The 20656-nt window shown below is 44.5% G+C and overlaps 1 protein-coding gene across 3 annotated transcripts in view; it reads right to left on the reverse strand.

Moving 5' to 3' along the window:
• Positions 1–512: 512 nt before the first annotated feature.
• The window catches only part of LOC133456950 (membrane-associated guanylate kinase, WW and PDZ domain-containing protein 3-like), a 75913-nt gene continuing 55769 nt past the window's right edge, over positions 513–20656 (reverse strand). For 2 of the 3 annotated variants that reach the window (XM_061735690.1, XM_061735691.1), the window contains exons 17-21: positions 8943–9137; positions 8778–8845; positions 7737–7883; positions 5282–5420; positions 513–3154 (exon numbers count right to left, since the gene is read on the reverse strand). In XM_061735690.1, coding sequence (XP_061591674.1) covers positions 2310–3154; positions 5282–5420; positions 7737–7883; positions 8778–8845; positions 8943–9137 — 1394 coding nt within the window. In that variant the 3' untranslated portion in view covers positions 513–2309. Of the gene's footprint in view, positions 3155–3704; positions 3793–5281; positions 5421–7736; positions 7884–8777; positions 8846–8942; positions 9138–20656 lie in introns of all 3 variants that reach the window. The other variant, XM_061735692.1, reaches the window with a different exon arrangement.

Genomic DNA, 20656 nt, shown 5'->3' on the forward strand with positions numbered 1-20656 from the left:
TGGGCTGCAGCCTCGGCAGTTGCATCAGCTCTACTGTGGCCTTGGCTAATAGGGTCAGAAGAAGAAGTGTGGGCCTGACACTTACACACAGCAATGGCAGAAGGGAGCAGAATAGCTTCAAGAGGAGACGCAACTTGTGGTGCATTTAAAATGGGTTTATCATCAGATTTCAAGAATGTTCTGTGTTTCCACAGTGCTCCAAAGTCATGAGAGACACCTAATGTATATCTGGAGTCCAAGTATTTCATTTCCCTGCACAATAACATTTTCAAGAATTTGAGGCAGTTTTTTGGACCCAAAACATGAAGAATCTGGGTTCTTCTCTAGTTTCTGCATCATGAACGTTGCACGCTGGCACTCAACTCGGCCAACGGGAGCAGAAGATCTTCTTCTTCAGTCATGGGAAGGTTCTGAACCAAGGTTCAAAGGAGACCAGAGGTTCTGACGCGAGCTCAGAGGAGATCAGCTCACACACAAATTACACTCTTTTCATCCAGTCTTTATTTTTACCTTCAATATAAAAACACTGATGAATGCTGAGGACGGACGTTTGTGGGGGCTGGGGACAGGTGTGTGTGTGTGTGTGTGTGTGTGTGTGTGTCTGCGCGTGTGTGTGTGTGTCTGTGGTTGTTGCTGGACAGCAGGGAAAGATGGGATAGGAAGTGGTAGCCGGCGGAAGGGGCTGAAACAAAATGAGGCACTTGTTCTGGTCCGGAGCTGCAGGTCGTCCCGTTGTTGCCGTGGCGATGATACGGTTAACTGACAGCTGCAGGACACAGCTGGACCTGACATCAGTGTGTGTGTGTGTGTGTGTGTGTGTGTGTGTGTGTGTGTGTGTGTGTGTATGGCTCTGTTATTTCATCATTGCAAAGTTTTTCTTTTCTTGTTTTTACAAGCAAGCAGGCAGATAAGATCACCTCAATTCTACGTCATCTAACCATATCAATACCCATACCAATAATCATATCAATAATAATGTAATTAATCTTCTCATATTGAGCTTTATAAAAATAAAAAATCATTCCAGGAATATTCACATGCTCAGATTACACAGAAAGTCACGAGACAGCTGTCCTCATATTTTTTGCATATGACATCAAAGGATGCAGGTGAACATGAAGATGAAGAAGCCCAGCACGTGACGCGCACGTGACGCGCACGTTTTAGCCACCAGAGAACAGGGTGGAGCCTATCTGAGGGCGGAGCCTATCCCCACCAACCGAGAGGCAGGGTCACCTCACAGGTTAAAGGTGGAGCAGGAGATCATTGCAACAAGCATTTATGCTTTTAATGGTTAAAATCAGTTTTTCATTTCGATAATAAATGATCAAAAGTTCCTAGACTGATGTGACGTGGAGGCTGGTGATTCTCCGCAGCTCAGCTTTCGTACACTCCTACTGGTAGAAGACAGTCAGAGATAAAAAATGGCCCTGATTTGTCTCCGAGCGGCGAGTCCGTGATTCTTCCTCGGGAACCGGATCCCATCAGAGATGACACTGTAACCAGTTGGGCTGTGGGGCGTTGCTCTTGTGTTTTTGTGTCAGAGTGAGTCCCCTTCTCTCCGGTACAGTTTGTGGAGTGTTAGCTTTAGACTGCTAACAGGCAAGTGTTGTTAGCATGCAGCAGCCGGTCGCTGGTGCGTCGGTTCTCGTCTGTTTACGAGCTGCTCAGCGTTGGACCGTGTTTCGTCTGGGTTTGTTTGGCGTGCTGCGCGTTGGTGCGTTTAGAATCGTCATGAATGATCATCCGCCGCTGCGGACCCTCGTTAGCTGCAGGTTAAAATCGCACGTCGACTTGTAATGACAGGCACTTTTTATCTGGCTATGCGGGTGCACGTTCACGTGCTGTGATGGAGGTCAGAGGGAAGAGGCGGAACTTTACAACGGCGGTGATGATGTGTATTTCGGTGGTTTCGTGACGCCATCTACTCCAACTTCAACCAAGCATTCAACACGCCTCAGATCACCACGGTGACCGAGGTTCCCTTCGATCTGAAGGCTATGGCTGTTGCCCTGGTTTCTACGGTGATCTCGACTGGTTACCATGGAGATACTTCGGGAATGTTAGCGCTAACAGAGCGCTGAGAATGCGCCGCTTCACGATACAGGTGTTGGGTGAACTGAGGCATGATGGGTAAAATGGGAGTGAAGGTGTTGGATCAGAACCTGATCAGAGGTGGTCTTGCTCAGTCCAATAAGACGTGGGGAGAGGCGGGCCTTCTCTCAGCGGGCCAACCAACAAAGCCCTTATATGTAGCCGATAAAAAACTCAACAAATGAAAAAAGGAAAATGTCCTCCCTGCTGGCCAATCAGAGAGAAAGACCGCCTCTTAGCTCCTGCCCACCGACCCGACTGCCCGTCAGAACCTGCGTCAGTCTCTGTGGGCTGGGTCTCAGCCAGGGGCCGGGGGCGTTCCCCTGCTGCCGTGGCGACTCAGCTCTCCTCCAGTCAGAGTCTCGTCTCCGTGCTGAAGGGATGCTGGCTGCCGATTGGCCGATGTCTGAGAAGTTGGCTGCTGATTCGCTTTCAGATGGATGTTCGTCATCATCCATCGGCATGAGGAAGGAGAATGCCGCCCGCTGAGCTGAGCTCCCAGAATGCTTTGCATGGCGCATGCTGTTGTCACCTGTCTCCTCCTCCTGCTGCTCCCTCCTCCTGCTCTTCGTCTCGCTCCTCCTCCGTCTCTCGGGCTCCTCCTCTTCCTGTGGCGAACCCCAGGACGCAGCCTGGTGTCTGGGAAGGCTCCTGCTCCTCCTCCCCTGCTCCCTCTGCTCCTCCCGTCTCTTCTGCCTCACAGTCTGACTTTTTCTCTCCATTTTCTCCTCTTCCTCCTTCAGTCTCCTCCTCTCCTCCTCCTGCCATCTCCTCTCAGCTTCCTCCTCCTCTTCCATCCTCCTCCTCCCCTCCTCCCCTCGCGCTTCTTCCTCCACATGGTCCAGGTCCAGATCAGGAGGCCCGGACCCTCCTCCTCCTCCTCTCGATCCTGGTCTTCGTTTGGTTCTCACTTCTTTATCTGTCCTTCTCCTCCTGTCTCCTCCTCCTTCATCTTCTTCTCCTCTCCAGTGCTGACCGAAGGAGGAGGTTGCCATGGCTACTGAATGCTGCTCCTCAGTTGGTGAAAAGGAGGAGGGGGAGAGGGCTCCTTCCTCAGGGCCTGGCGGGAAAAAAAGTGCAATGTTTGTTATTGATTGTTATTGATCTGATGATTTTTACACTCATCAAACATCTGATTCAGTCTTATTTCACTGAAACGCTAACAAGTCCACAGATGGAGGATAACACGACTAACCAGCAGCCAGACAGGAAATAAAAGAACAAACATGAAACGAATGACGTCGTGAGGATGAAGCGGGTCATGAACAGAAATCCATGCAGCCTCGGTTCATACCAAGAAGTGTCACTATGACTGAGAATGAAGACCAAGTGAAAACGGCTTTTCCATGAATGTTTCCAAGGAAACAAAAACTTAAGTCAAGCAGTTAACTGGCTTTAAGTACAAAGGACACGATTCACGGATGGCTCAGGTGTGACGGGCGGTTCTCTGGCGGTCCGAGCGACATCATCAGGACGGTCCGCTGACTGTTCAGCAGCACGCACAACTAACATGTCATGTGACCATGCGGAAAAATCTGGATGAAGAGGAGGAGGATGGTGCTAGTGATGAAAACATGGAGGAGAAGCCGAGAAGAAACAGAGTTACCAACCGCGAGTTTTCAGTTCGTCCAATCACGTAGAAGCAGGGCTCGCCCTGTTTGGAGTTGGTCATGCAGAGAGACAGGCTGGACAGCTCCACTGAGGGGGAGGAAGAGGGGGAGGAGGAGGTGGAAGAGGAGGTAGAAGAGGAGGAGGAGGTAGAAGAGGAGCAGAAGGAGAACATAGAAGAGGAGGAGGAAAAGGAAGAGAAAGAGGAGGAAGAAGATGAGAAGAAGGAAGAATAGGAGGTAGAAGAGGAGCAGAAGGAGAAGATAGAAGAGGAGGAGGAGGAGGTAGAAGAAGAGGAAAAGAGGAGGAGGGGGAGCAAGAGGAGCAAGGGAAGATGAAGAAGGGGGGAGGAAGTAGGGGAAGAAAAGAAGGAGAGAAAGAGTCAGAAAGCAGAACGAGCTGAGAGATGATGAACGAGTAAAATCAGCTGCTCCTCATCTTCGGATGTTCCCAGAAGAGCAAACCAGCGTTTCCCTGAGGCCTCACAGGAAATGCTGGATGTACGCCAGCGTGTCAGACGTCAGAGTGGGTCCACGGCGGTGACATCACAGAGTTGCAGAGCTGTGATTGGACCATTTTAGGATCTGATGATGTCGTGAAATTGATGTCTTTGTTAAAACACGTTCATGAAGCAGAGAGACAAGGTTCAACCCAAGACTGTAACGCTACTGGAACAGTTCCTTTGGGTTGTAACCGAGAGGCCACCTCATCCGGATCCAAGCCTGCGGTTCCTCTACCAACAACTAGGGTCCTGATCCAGACCTGTGGGTCCTATAGAGACCATGAGGGTCCGGATCCAGACCTGCAGCTTCTCTACAGAGCACTGGGGTCCTGATCCAGACCTGCGGTTTCACTACTGACCATTAGGGTCAGGATCCAGGCCTGCGGGTTCTCTACAGAGCACTAAGGTCTGGATCCAGACCTCCAGGTTAAATTGTCCGGCTTTACAGCAGAAATAAACACATTTACAGTCCGGTACAGAGGCAAAACCAGCTTTGGTTTGCATAATTAGGTTTCCATGTGTGACGACTGGAGGGGGGCTCAACTTACGTACCTGCTCAGGTACAAGCATCTAACGCCACAAGTAAATGCATAATTACAGGTGTGGTTTTTGAGTGAAAAGCTTGATCCACGGTGCTAACGGTGAGCTGTCATCCCCTCAGCTTCTCCGTGAGTCTGGAACAAAGACCCAACAGGTCTTACAGAAACTTGTACCACTAACAGACCACCACGACCAGTTCTGGGTTGGACTGGGAGGTTCAGAAGGGGGGAGGTGTCCTGGTCGGAGCAGCCGGAGCTAGCACCTGTCCAGCCAGAGGGGGGGGGGGGGGGGGGGTCCTGGTACTCGAGGGCCGGTGTAACGCCTCCACAACAAGTTGTTTGTGGAAATTTCCTCCACTCTGCACCTCAGACCCCGGCTCCGCACAAGGGTCCCAGACCACCGGGTCAGCTGACGTGTGGGGCCCCAGACCAAGGTGGCCCCCCTGTTGGTCCTGGTAATCAGTGCTTTACTGGACAGAAGTGGGGTGTGAGATGTTAGACGTGTCCCCTGTGCGTCAGGTGTGTCTGACTGTCTCACCGTAGTCGGGCACATATCCGTTCCCCTTCTTCAGGATCAGGTGGATTCGGTTCCCGCCTCTCCGGATCTGCTCCACGGCCTGACTGTGGGTCATCCCCGACGTGCTGTCGCCATTGATCTCCACCAGCTGGTCGGACACCTGCAGCACAGGTACACACCTGGTCACCAGAGGTGGACAGAGTACTCGACCCCAGTACTTGAGTAAGAGTACAAATACTACTGGTCAAAATTTACTCCGTTACAAGTAAAAGTAGCTCAGTCAAAATATTACTCGAGTAAGAGTAGAAAAGTACTTGCTTTTAAAGTTACTTAAGTATCCAAAAGTAAATGCTTTTAAATTTACTTTAAGTAAAAGTAAGAGTAAGAGTAAATGTCTTATTTTCCACATCAGTAAATTACCATATTTTTTCTAAATTAATTTAAGGATCTTTTAACTCTTTGAAACCAGCTGCACTGATGTGCTGCTTTTAGAACCACAATGTTATATAAAACCTGCAGAAACACCAAAAACAAATCAAATGAATGGGATCATAAGAGGACAGCAGATGATGCAGAGTTTATTAACAATCATGAACTGAAACCAAATGAACCTGCACCATCCAACTAAGTCTGGATCCCCCTCAAAGACCACTGCTTTACAAAAAACTACATCTCTGCTTTCAATAACTCAATGTTGTAGCCATTGTTGCAGCTCTGTCTTGACTTGTTGCGGCTCTGTCTTGACAAACGCAGGCTACTTTGGCGGTATCGTTTTGAGGAGGCTTGACGTATTTCCGCTTCACGTACATCCCAGTGGAGAGCGTGCACTGTGATAGGTCTCCTCCTTTGACAAAAACAGCTTGTGTCCAATAGGATTTTAGGGAAGAAGAAAAAAGAGCAGACCTGAAAGTAACGAGTACTTTTCAGCCTTCCTAGAAATTTACTCGAGTAAAAGTAAAAATATTTGTCTTGGAAATGTATTCAAGTAAGAGTAATAAGTACCAAAGAAATCTAATACTCAAGTAAAGTACAAATCCTCTGGATATGTACTTAAGTACAGTACTCAAGTAAATTTACTCCGTTACTGTCCACCACTGCTGGTCACCAGGCAGTCGGGAGATCTGCTCTTGTTGTTGAATGAAAGAAACAGGAGTGTGTTTATTTTTAATCTTTCACGTTGAGTTTTATGGAACGTTGTTTCATTCAAAATGTAATACATACTTAAATTAATAAAAATTCAATTAAATAAATTAATATGACAATGAAATGAATAAAAAATTAACATCTTTAAATGAAAACTTTTTTCTTTCATGATACTTTTATTTTATTTCATGGATCCATATGCATGGTTTTATATGTGGGTGTGGCCAGTCGTGATCTTCAGCGGATCCTCATGAGGGACAGAAAACCGATAAAAACATCAGCGAAGAGGAAGAACAAAACTTGCTTCACCCGCCTACAGCAGCCTGACCGAGCCCCCAGAATCCAACTTTCCAACTCCGTTCATCCTGACATCCTCACCTTTGAATCAATTTCATAATAATACTTTTTTTTTATCCCAATTTTTTTCCCATTTTTATCACCCAGTGCTCCTACCTAAGTCAGTTCCGGGCATTGCTCCCTCTACCAACCCCGGCAGGGCCCTACACTGAGCTCAGGTCTCCTTGTGAACTTAAGGAGTGAGCAGGCCGCTTCTTTTCACCAGACAGGGTGGGGCTTCTCTGGCCGGACGTAGTGCGTGGAAGGATCACGTTATTCTGGCCAGATCCTCATCATGGGGGAACTTAACACGCACTCAGCGCCCACAGCGTCCCCAGGCGACAATTGAACCCAGGACCTTCTAGCTGTGACACGGCTGCACTACCAGCATCGCCACCGTGCCCCCCATAATAATTAAATTAATTGTTGAATATTATGTTTCTGTAGCGCTGGACCGGTGCAGGATCAGCCAGCAGCTTTGCAGAGTGGTGGTGAAGATCTCCTGCTCTGGCGGGTGCTACACACTGGCCGTCTGTAGCACCCTGGGAAGGGGAGGACGCCACAGCAGAACCTGCTGCTGCTCGCCGTGAAGAATGAGCCATCAATGAATGAATGAACGAATGAATGAATGAACTAAAATGCAGTGGAGTGGTTCTTCAGCCTCATGATTCGGAAACTAACACGGAGATCGTGGACCGTGTTGTCGCTATATTTAGTTTAGATTTTATTAACTAATTTTGTAATTGATTTCATTGTCATATTGATTTATTTAAGAATAATTAATTTTGAATGAAGGAAGGGAGATGCTCATGCAGCGTCTGTGATGAGCGGAGCGGCCTCTGGGTGCCCCTGCAGCTGCAGACGTTTCAGGTGCTTTCACGTCAACACGTCAGCCACCTGCGGCTCCTTCACGGGGAAGCTGACCCGATAGTTTTACTGGTTTCCTGTGAAAGGTGTTGACATGACAGTCAACACGTGTACATGTGTGTATTTGTACCTGTATCTTGTTGCTGCGCTGGGCCGGCCCCCCGTCCATCAGTCCCAGCACGTACAGTCCCATGTTGTACTCGCTGCCCCCCCTCAGAGAGAACCCGAAGCCTGTGGGACCCCTTTCCAGATCCACGCTGTAGAACCTGGACTCGTCCTGAGCCACAAACACAAGAACCTGCTGGTACCACAAATACTCCCGGAAGTACTGTTGATGCAGCGCCGTGTCAGCTCTGTTAGCACGGCTGAGATACAGTCACGTGGAAAACTACAACCTCAGATGAACAATGGCAATTACTTTTCTGCATTATTTAAAAAGATGATGCGGAAAAGAAAATAATGTATAATGTGGGCAATACCAAGTACCCCCTTACTGCTGCCCAATGATTTAAGAAGGTACGTTTCAGTCAGGAGCTTCTAATCATCGTTCCTTGATGAAATGATCATCAGCAGATGATGATCTACTGTGTACTGTGTACTGTGTACTGGTACTGTGTACTGTGTACTGTGTACTGGTACTGTGTACTGTGTACTGGTACTGTGTACGGGTACCGTGTACTGTGTACTGTGTACTGTGTACTGGTATTGGTACTGTGTACTGTGTACTGTGTACTGTGTACTGGTATTGGTACTGTGTACTGGTACTGTGTACTGGTATTGTGTATTGGTACTGTGTACTGTGTACTGGTATTGGTACTGTGTACTGTGTACTGGTATTGGTACTGTGTACTGGTACTGTGTACTGGTATTGTGTATTGGTACTGTGTACTGTGTACTGGTATTGGTACTGTGTACTGTGTACTGGTACTTGTACTGTGTACTGTGTACTGGTATTGGTACTGTGTACTGTGTACTGTGTACTGTGTACTGGTATTGGTACTGTGTACTGTGTACTGTGTACTGGTACTTGTACTGTGTACTGTGTACTGGTATTGGTACTGTGTACTGTGTACTGGTATTGGTACTGTGTACTGTGTACTGTGTACTGTGTACTGGTATTGGTACTGTGTACTGTGTACTGTGTACTGTGGAGGTGCATGCTGATCCTGACCTTGGAGCTCCCTGGAGGTCCTTTGACCGGATGTCCTTCGGTGTCGAGCTCGGCTCCCTCTGACGGGTCTGAAGAGGAAAAGAGGTGAGGAGAAAAGGACACGGGGGAGGAAACGCGCCAGCGTGCAGGAGAAGGTGTGTGAGGAGTGTGTGGTGCGTTCCCTACGGTGTCGGGGGGTGATGCTCAGCCTCAGCGTGTTCCCCGCCCTCCTCAGGATCTGGGCCAGGTCCCGGTGCTGCAGACCGGCCACGGGTCGACCCTCCACCGCCTCCAGCTGGTCTCCGGGCTGAACCTGGCCGCTGCGGGCCGCCGGGCTGCCGCGCCGCACCGTCATGAAGCGGTGAGACATCAGGGACGGGGCTGCGGAGACAGGGAGGGTGTGAGGAATCCCACCTGTAACTATGGCAACGCTTGTTATTGTGGACCTCTTTTTAAACATTAAACAGCTGTTACACACAACAGTAATGATGTCATCAATCAGACTGATCACTGAAGGCAGATACACTCTTCATCCTCCTCTCTTCCAACCTTCATCCTCTCCTCTTCCAACCTTCATCCTCTCCTATTCCACCCTTTATTCTCTCCTCTTCTCTCCCCTTCATCTTCTCCTCTTCTACCCTTTATCCTCTCCTCCCCTCCTTCTCCCCTCTCTGGCAACTCTGTAATAATATATGAGCTGTACTTTAATTATGGAGTCGTGTTTAATCTGCTCGGCTGAACCTCCAACTGCTGCATCTGCATAAGGATGCAAAGATCTTCAATGGAAACTTGTTTTTGAGAACCATTGAGGAAAGCTCTGAAGATAAAACTGGTTCCTGAATCTCCCACCCAACAAAAATCTGGGGAGGGAACCAGTTCCTGAAAACCAACCGGAACAGATTCAGAGAGAAACACAGAGAACCATCTTCCAAAGATTCAGAAAGGAGACAGTTACTGAGAAAAAAAATAAATACTGGAGGAAACTGATTTCTGAAGATTAACTTGGAAAGATCCAATTCCTGACAACCTTCAAGCCGCCGTATCTGCTCTGGTTTTACATGAGCTGCAAGCGGAAGGGAACAGACATTACCCCCTATTCATCAACAGCATCATTTCATGATAGGCAACCCACCAGATCTACTACTACTACTACTACTAGTGCTACTACTACTACTACTGCTACTACTACTAATACTACTACTACTACTACTACTACTACTACTACTACTACTACTACTACTACTACTACTACTACTACTACTACTACTACTACTACTACTACTACTACTACTACTACTACTACTACTACTACTACTGCTGCTACTACTGCTACTACTACTACTACTGCTACTACTACTACTACTACTACTACTGCTACTACTACTACTACTACTACTACTACTACTACTACTGTTAGTACTACTACTACTACTACTACTACTACTGCTACTACTACTACTACTACTACTACTACTACTACTACTACTACTACTACTACTACTACTACTACTACTACTGCTGCTACTACTGCTACTACTACTACTACTGCTACTACTACTACTACTACTACTACTGCTACTACTACTACTACTACTACTACTACTACTACTACTGTTAGTACTACTACTACTACTACTACTACTACTACTGCTACTACTGCTACTGCTACTACTACTACTACTACTACTACTACTACTACTACTACTATTACTACTGCTACTACTACTACTTCTACTACTACTGCTACTGCTACTACTACTACTACTACTACTACTACTGCTACTGCTACTGCTACTACTACTACTACTACTACTGCTACTACTACTACTACTATTACTACTGCTACTACTACTACTACTACTATTACTACTACTACTACTACTACTACTACTACTACTACTACTACTGCTACTACTGCTACTGCTACTACTACTACTACTACTACTACTACTACTACTACTACTACTACTGCTGCTGCTGCTACTACTACTACTACTACTACTACTACTACTACTACTGCTACTACTACTACTACTGCTACTGCTACTGCTGCTACTGCTACTGCTACTGCTACTGCTACTGCTACTACTACTACTACTACTACTACTACTGCTACTACTACTACTACTACTACTACTACTACTACTACTACTGTTAGTACTACTACTACTACTACTACAGCTGCTACTACTACTGTCATTTAGCAGATGCTTCTATCCAAAGTGACTTACATCTGAGAGAACCAACACACCAGGAGTTTTGGAGGCCAGAAATGTCCAGCAGCTTTGTAAAACTCTTTCAGAAGTGAATCGCTCAGTGGTTGTTCTTGGAACGAAACATGGACCGAGATCTATTCTAAAAACAAAACCATTTAAACCGGTCTAGAACCAAATCCAGATCTGAATCCAGCGTGACCTGCTCCAAACACATTTACACGTACACGTACTTCTGGGGACATCTCAATTCATTGTTTTGAGTTGTCTTTATTCTCAGAAACAGTCTGAGTGTCAACAATGTCACTGTAAATAGATTATGTCTTGATAAAATATACACGCACATGTGCACACACACGCACACAAACACGCACACGCACACGCACAGGGAGTACAAATCTGCATGGAAACATCGGGAAGGAGGGAGAGAAATTCCCAGAGAGATTTTCAGGCTCAGAGACTTTAATCTCTGAATCTCTGTGAACAAAGAAGGTGGAAACACAACAAACGAGGAACATAATGTGTTTCAGCTCCAACAGAGGTCACGTGACCAGCAGACGGACGGATGGACGCTGAGCCCGAAGCCAGGAAGCCGGTGCAGACCTCCTGCCGGCCTGCAGAGGTTCGTGCAAAGTTTAGACCACGAAGCTGCTCTGAACCGTAACAAGTGCTTGACAGCCAGCAGTGACAGACCGTGGTACCTCTGGACCTCGGTGGTCCGCTCATACTGACGCGTTGGTAGCACTGTACTCCGGTCCTAGAGAACATGTGTGGCCGAAGCTGGCCCACATCTGGGGTCTGGGAGTAAAACCAACAACAAAAACATATTCTCTTTGAAATGTGAATGATTCTGTTATGGTGGGTCTTCATTCACAGCTCAGAGGTCAACGCAGCGCTACGTGGGTGACGCTCGCTGATGATGGCCGTGGCAGCTGCCACTTAAATGTCCATGTGTTTACATAAGTTAACCTGATGAGGTACATAAACATAAAGTTAATGTTTAAGTTAACACGAACAAGCCTAGACAACGTTTGCTGGCTAATATAAGTTAACAAATTTAGGTTAGTGATTGGTGCAGTGCATTATGGGGAGGTAGTCCCTTTTGTTGCTACGGGAAACAACAACAATATGCTGGCCTTTTATTTATGCTAAAAACATGTCAAGGAAGATGGTTTACATCAGTGTCTCCCAACCCCAGAGATCTCTGGGGGGAGGGGGCGCAAAACTTTGCCTGCTTTGAGGATATGCAGTTGTTAAAATTATATTTGCCCATGTTAAATAAATAAAAAATCATAATAACACACCTAATGGAATATTGTAATCAAAGTCTGTATAAACCCACTTAGAAATATTTTGGTCATTTTAAAATTCTAAGTTATTTATCAGGATAAAAACGTATTATTATATCATTATTCAACATTTAATCATACTACTACTCCGACAGGTTGTTAAAGGAAAAATGTAAAAAAAAAATTGCCCTCATATTAAAGAGACATTTTTCAGAAATATTTGTATGTCCTTGCAATTATTTTTTGTGCGTATTTTATACATTGGTGACACAAAATGAAGGTGAGAAAAACAAAGTTATATGTAAACAGGGTAAACCAAAGAGAAATGTATCAAAAAAACATAATTAATGTTTATTTTTTCAATTAAAGGTTTGTAACGAATAACTTTACTCTTTTGCTGCTAGTACGTACGGGTCAGGGGGCCTGGCTGGTCTTAGACACAAGTAGGGGGGCTCCATGGAAAAAAGGTTGGGAACCACTGGTTTACCTAGACGAGCTTCTGCCCTTAATGTGTGAGAAGGACCAGCTAACTCTTTGTGACTCCACAACACGTTTCACGGTTTGAACTTAGTAAATCTTATGATTAATTTTCTTGTTTGTTCATTTCAAGTCACTTCAGTGAGTATGGTGTTTTTTCTTTAGTGGACGGATAACTGCTAAATTCAACCTGGGTGATGGTTGAAAGGTGCTCTACAAACAAATGTTACTTACTGCGTACTCACTTTTTAAAACTCACTTTAAAATCATTGTAGTTTTTAATGTGCACATGTCGTGCACCGTGCACTCTCAGCGACGACCGGGTCAGAAAGCTACAGAAGATAGTCCATTGTCTAATTTATGTTCTTATTTTTTACCTCCTCCAGGTGAACAAACATTACATCCATGTTACATCCATCAACACAGCAAGTCGTCCCTTACAAACTGACCAGTGATGATTTGTTTAGCTGCATGCCATCGCACCGCCACTGGTTGTCTCGGTGGTGTTCAGAAAACGACGTGGCCTTTATTGACAATTGGAAGACGTTTTGGGGAAAGCCCGGTCTGATTACAAGAGACGGCATTCATCCCACCCAGGACGGTGCAGCTCTTATCCAGGGTCCAGGCCAGGATGCAGAGCTGCAGTCTTACACGCTTCTCTGCTGCTTCTCGAGGACTATCGCCTGCCAATAAAACTGTAGAAATGCATTATGTAATTGCTGATTCTAACAAGGTGCCTAGCAAAATAGAATTGGTTGCAGTTCCCCGCCCTCCAAAAATTCACCAGGTGCGGTGTGATAAAGGCGTTAATCAAAATAACCTTGTAAAAATTTAAACCAATGTGCATTTGGGTCCAATTAAAGACCGAAATATTAGATGCGGACTACTAAATGAACGACCGTTAAGCTCCAAGTCTCGTAAACAAGTCTCATAAACGATCAAATTACCGTGACCAGGAGTGATATTTTCTGTTTAACAGAAACATGGCTACAGGAGATAGAGTATGTTAGTTTAATGAATCGACTCTGGGGAGTTTTTACCTGCCAGCCGCCGGTGTTTGTTATGTTTATGTAATAATTGTTCTGGGGTCGTGTTCTGCGTCTCTGGAAAGCTCCAAGAGATGACTTCTGTTGTAACAATCGCTATATAAATAAAATTGAATTGAACATAACTTAAAAAGAATGTAAAAAAAGTAAAACAATGGCGATGCTTTCTGTTACCACTGTGCTTTTCCCACATGGGAATTGTAACTAGGGGTGTCAAATTAGCGAGTTAATTGTAATTAATTAATTACAGGCATATTTAGCGCGTTATGTTTTTTTAATAGCTTAACCTATTTTTGAATCTCTTGAGTCTCTCTAACTTTTTCTGTTTGCGAGTTACCCTGATTATGAAATCTGTGTTTGTGCGGTGGGCTTCTTGTGCTTAAGTTGGGTGGAAAACAACGGTCAGTCACACCTTGAAGTGGACATTGATCGGCTGTCACTGTGTTTGGGTGTGGACAGGCGGGGGGCGGGGGGTAGTAGCGGAGAAGGGTGAGAATGGAGGAGCATGTGAAAGTCATCGGTGCAGTGAATGGGGGATTTACATTTCAAAAACGCCGCGACGGCACCATTGATAAACGTAGAGTGATATATGATCTTTGTGGAAAGTAATCTGCTTACCACCGAAGCAGCTCAAGTTTATCCTACCACATAAACGCGGAGCACGCGGTCGCGAGCGCAGCCGCAACTAAAGTTAGCAGCGAAGATGTTAGCAATTCATCAAGCCACAGCAATGATCTTCCCCAAACTAAACTCGAGGAGAGCACTGCGAGCATGCGAAAGTCTGTGACCGAGAGGCCGGACAATGTTCTTGCCAAGTGGATATAAATGGCGAGGACTGCATCTGTTCAAGTCGGTTTCTTTATAAAGCCACTTTTTTTTTTGTTATATATCAATGTTTTGATCTGCCACAATAATGTAATGAATTTAAAGGAAAACACCTCAAGTTGAGGGCTTTTCTCTGCAATTTTTAGGTGAGATTAAAAAAGACATTAATTAGATTAATTAATTACAGATTTTAATTAATTAATCACAAAAAAATTGTAATCGCTTAACAGCACTAATTGTAACCATGGCAAAACAACATGGCGGCTCACACCAGTCAGCCTGAGTAACGTCACTTTGCCAAGCCCTATGCCCGCCACTATTGACCAGAATGCCGGGCACCTCTCCAATCTCAAGGTGGCGTCCCACAGGGCTCCATACTGGAGCTTCTACTGTTCCTACTGAAGAAATGGAAAGGTGGTGCAAACTCTCTCCTGCAGATTGATGTTCTCAAAAAAAAAAAAAATTGATGTTCTCTGACATCAGATCAAACTTTGTTTGTGTGGATGTGAGGAAAGCCGCTGTGTTTGTGGACGTGAATCTGAACAAATAACCTGAACTGGACTCAGCAGGACAAGAATATAAACAGGATTCCCAGAGAATGGACTGAAGCAGGAAGCAGCCAACATGGTTCGCTTTAATGTCACTTTAAAGAAGCGGTAAAGTATCAAAGGGCCAAAGTCTGTGTTTCTAAGGCTGCTCCAACAGAATGTGGGGAGGCTGAACGTGCACAGATAAGAAACCGCTGAGATCCACAAGTTCAGTTGGTGTAGCAGAAATAAAGATACGACTGAGGGGAGCAAGCAGCAGCAGGAGGAGTGATGACATCAAATCTGAAGAAATTCGCCCTGAAATCTGTCAGAACAGCAGTTTGATAACACTATTTAATTACAACAGCTGCTTGCTCTCAGTCGGATTTCCATGTTTTCTCATGTAAACATCACATTGTCATGGAAACGGTGATGAACTCCAGGCCAAGCCAGAGTGTGTTTTCAGCTGTCAAACATGGATGTTGCAGCTGAGTTTGTCAGGGTACATTGAAACAGCATGAACGAAGAGCCTTGGATAGCTCAGAGGGCTGAGGGGGCACACCATATACAGAGGCTGCCATCCTCGTGTAGGCCGCTCCGGTCCGAATCCCGGCCTGCGGCTCTTTACTGCTTCCACCCAAGTTTCCTGTCTAGCTACTTTCACAATGAAAGCCACAAAAATAACACAATGTGACTGATCAGTTGAAGCACTTTAAATCTACATATTCAACCTGAATATTTTGCAGGAAGAAGATTTAGTACATTTTTTAATTTATCTCAACTCCTCATTCAAATACAAACATCTATAGTCCTCCACAGATCTGGTCTTGATGGAGGAACAAGGATTTAAGACCATGAAGATCAAGAAAAACTACAACTACACTTCTGGTTTGACTGTCTCAACTTTAACAGGTTTATCCTGCTGAATAAAAAACATGACAAGGTTTTGATGGGGAAGAACTATGGGCTCAAATTAATGCCATAAGTATTTTGTATCTGTAAATAAACTTTGTACTTGTAGAAATATTTTGTGCGTGTGCAAAAAATATTTGTACTTGCAAAAAATATTTGCACTTGCAAAAAAAATTTGTACTTGTAGATACAAAGCTACAAACTTTTTTTTACAAAAGCTACAAACTTTACAAAGCTACAAACTTTTTTTACAAAGCTACAAACTTTTTTTTACAACTACGAGTTTTGGCAGTGTTTTGACGTGCCAAAACTAACAGCCAATCAGCGATCTTTGGCACGGGTTTCAAAGGGTTTCTGGAGAGCCAATCAGATCATTGCATCGCCGACTGACGTCGCCGCCATATTGGATGTGGCAAGACTGGGCTGCAAACTAATACAAGTAAATGGACTTATTTTCATAAAGCACCTTTCTACAAAGAAATTTACGTTTTACGTCTCATTTATTCATTCACACACGCACTAATATACTTGGGAAACAATTAGGCAAATAAGAAAAATACAGAAACATATTCTCTCATTAACAAAGCATATTTTACATCTTTACACATTACATTACATTTTATGTTATTGTTATTTTATTGTCTGAAAAATGGTTCAAATATGTTATTTTGTTATTTGAATTTTTTTTTATTCGTTTTGTTGATAAAAAAATATGTCTCTATTTTTGTGAGGGGGGATATATATTGTTTTTCGGCACTACCTTGTTCTCTATAGCTGATATAACATGAATTACTCCTGTGTGGGATCAATATAGTTCTTATTTTTGCCGTCTGAGAAAATTAAATATATTATATTTGGTGCCTAATTGTTTCCCAAGTATATTAGTGCGTGTGTGAATGAATAAATGAGACGTAAAACGTAAATTTCTTTGTAGAAAGGTGCTTTATGAAAATAAGTCCATTTACTTGTATTAGTTTGCAGCCCAGTCTTGCCACATCCAATATGGCGGCGACGTCAGTCGGCGATGCAATGATCTGATTGGCTCTCCAGAAACCCTTTGAAACCCGTGCCAAAGATCGCTGATTGGCTGTTAGTTTTGGCACGTCAAAACACTGCCAAAACTCGTAGTTGTAAAAAAAGTTTGTAGCTTTGTAAAAAAAGTTTGTAGCTTTTGAAAAAAAGTTTGTAGCTTTCGTAAAAAAATTTGTAGCTTTGTAAAAAAAGTTTGTAGCTTTGTAATAAGTTTGTAGCTTTGTATCTAGAAGTACAAATATGTTTTGCAAGTACAAATACTTTTTGCACATGCACAAAATATTTCTACAAGTACAAATATTTTTTGCAAGTACAAATATTTTTTGCACACGCACAAAATATTTCTACAAGTACAAAGTTTATTTACAGATACAAAATACTTATGGCATTAATTTGAGCCCATAAAGAACAAGCCATGCTGCTCCTGTAGACCAGCGTTTTCCAGCTCTGGTCCTGCAGGACAGGGGTACTCCAGGACCAGGACTAGAGACCCCTGGTCTAAAACCTGCAGGACAGGGGTACTCTAGGAGCAGGGCCGTTGTGAACTTCCTCTCCACTTCCTCTCCACCCCTCTTAGCTTGGCTGACTCGGTTTATGCTAAGCTATGATGGTCAACATTCATTCAAAACAAATCTGTCCAAACATCCTGCTTTGAAGTCTCACTGTTGAAACAAATTCTGAAAAAGAAATCTACAACCAGTGCAAGATGTTTCAGAACAAAAGCTCAACAATGCATTAAGACAAATTTATCTTTCATTCTCCATGCAGATGTTGTTAATGTCTGGCTGGTTTCAGTATGATGTCCATGTTTAATGAGGGAAGGGGGGGTTTTGGATGAATTATGACCCTTCCTTAGCCATCTATCTTTGCTCTGAGACGCTTCCAGGGAGTCTGTCAGTTCAGGTAATACTATCTTTAAAATAAGTTATGTTATGTTGGCTCTTACCTCACAACTTGGATATCTGGTTCACTGAAAGTGCTAAGCCGTAAATAGTTAAAGTGACGGCAGCTAGCGTTTATGGCAGCCTTCACTCAAAGCACGACACTCCGAATTATGCCACATTAATGGTTTTATATAATTGTATCTGGTAAGGTATGTATAACATCCCTCAGTTCCGTTGAAAATACTATTATTTTCTTGTTTTTTTAAACTTATCTTGCACTTTATATCAGGACCAGCACCTGCGATGAAGCACCTGTAATTTCGTTGTTATGAAATATGAACAATGACAAATAAAGAATCTTGAATCTTGAAAAAAATCATGGATGTGACATCTACCTCTGGAGACCAAAAGAGTTTTGGTACCAGACTGTAAATCAGTTTATTTCTACTGACATTTCAACCCGCAGGTCGATGGAGATCACAACAAAACCCCATCAGCTCTGCGGAGGAACCTCAGACACTAATGCTCTGCTGGGTTGTTTTACCTAAAGAACCACGTGACTTATTTCACGGTGTCATGTTTTTTTCTGGGTTTCTGGCTGTGATGCGTTCACTGCCTGTCTAAGTTCATGTCTCTCCAGCTGACTATGAATCATGTATCAGAGCATTTGGGAAAAGTGTTCCAAAAACAACCTCTATGAGCCCAGACCAGCTTCAGACGGAAAACACTAAAATATTAACCCATTGAGGCAGTTCTTTTTGGAAACTATGGACTCCATGTCTTCAAAACTAAAGGGTACAGGCACTATCCAGCCTGTTACCAGCTCGGTCCACAATCCGGCAACTCTGATGGTCTGAAGGTGCAGTAGTGATGTGGAATGGACAACTGGCATGTCTGGAAAGGGTCCATCAATCCTGAGAGTATGGCCTGGTTTTACAGCACAGCTGTCAACTCCAATACTCTAATACTCCAGTGCCGCAGTCCTGCATGTTTCAGGCGTCTCCTTCTATCAACACACCCGGTTCTCATTAATGGTCATCATCAGCATGTCATCACTGTCTGGACAATTCTGTTAGTGACACAGTCATTTGTATCAGGGGTAATGAAGCAGGGAAGCATCAAAAACACCCAGGACAGCAGCCCTTGAGGACTGGAGTCTGACACCTCTGTTTTAGGGCAACATCTGCTCCCATCCAGACAACCTCTCTGTCAGGAAATACCTTCATAATCCAGCTAGACAACGCTAAACCACATCCATCACAACAGCATGACTTATCATGGGAAGAGTCCCCACATGGGAAGAGTCCCTGCAGGAGAAGAGTCCCTGAAGTCCAGAACTTTCACCAACAGAAGACATTTGGTGCATGATGAAAGCAGTAAAAAGAAGATCCAGAACCAAACCTTAAACCATAGCAAAATAAAACTCTATCTACTCTTGTCCTCAATTCCTAAGTGCATAAGGACATCAAAATTGTCTTATTTCTCTTTGAAAATTGTAATTGTTTCTTTCTTTTTTATGAGTTTTTATTTTATTCCACTTGACTTAGCGTCCCAACCTCTTTGAGTTGGTGTGGGCAATGACAACACATTTTACCTCGATGTTGCTGCGCTCAGATGTTTGACGGATGTTGTCAGCTGATCACTAATTCATCACAATCTGGTTTTGTTGGGATGTGGGACTGAACGATGCACCTTTTCCCTTCAAAAACACAAAGACATTGACTCGTGTTCTCATTCCTCAGAGACAAACCCTCAAGGACTGTCAGGGTCTAGACTTGTCACCAGCGTCCCGGTTTTGGGTCCTGGGAATCCATCTTATCACCCAGGGTCCTCACAACTACAGAAAAATATTGTGTGTCCGTCCAATTTCACAGCAGAATAAGCGTGAATTTGCCTCCTCTAGTTTGTCAAACAAACGCACTCAACCTGCTGAATAATGGATTAAAGCTACTATTAATAGAAAGTTTAACATTTCCCATTCAGCATGCACAACGCTGCACAGTTAATCACCCAAAACACACACACACACACACACACACACACACACACACACACACACACACACACACACACACACACACACACACACACACACACACACACACACACACACACACACACACACACACACACACACAAACTGCTTCAAGAGTCCAAAATACCGTAAATGTGATTTCTCTTCCAGGAATCTGGGTAATTTCCACCAACACCCTCGTCCACTCTGTCCACTTATCCTAGACGTACAAGTGGTACAAACTGCGGGTTCAATGATCCTCATGTTCGCCATTTTTAGGAACCGAGACACTTTTTGTGACTTCAAGAACCTGGGGAGATTTTCCCAGTACCAAAGTTTGGACTTGCATACTTGGTAGTTCATACTTATGGCCCTTTTCCACTAGTCCCGCCTCAGCTCGGTTCTACCCGCCACGGCCCCGTCTTGCGCTTTTGCATTTGGGGCTGAGACGGGTAGAGCCGCTCCAAGCCGATACTATTTCTGTAACCATTCTGGCGAGGTTCTATCCGGGCTGAGCCGGGACTATTTCTGACGTCATCACCCTCCGTGCCACTGATTGGTCGGGGGTGGGGCGTCAGACGTTTGAATCAGGAAGCGGGAGTCAGCGCGAGCGCGACTCGCAGCGATTTTATTATAAAGTGCAAAACGTCTGTTTGGTGATCCAACTCTGAGGTGCAGATG

The sequence above is a fragment of the Cololabis saira genome, chromosome 12 (assembly GCF_033807715.1).
Source record: "Cololabis saira isolate AMF1-May2022 chromosome 12, fColSai1.1, whole genome shotgun sequence".
Classification (NCBI taxonomy): domain Eukaryota; kingdom Metazoa; phylum Chordata; class Actinopteri; order Beloniformes; family Belonidae; genus Cololabis; species Cololabis saira.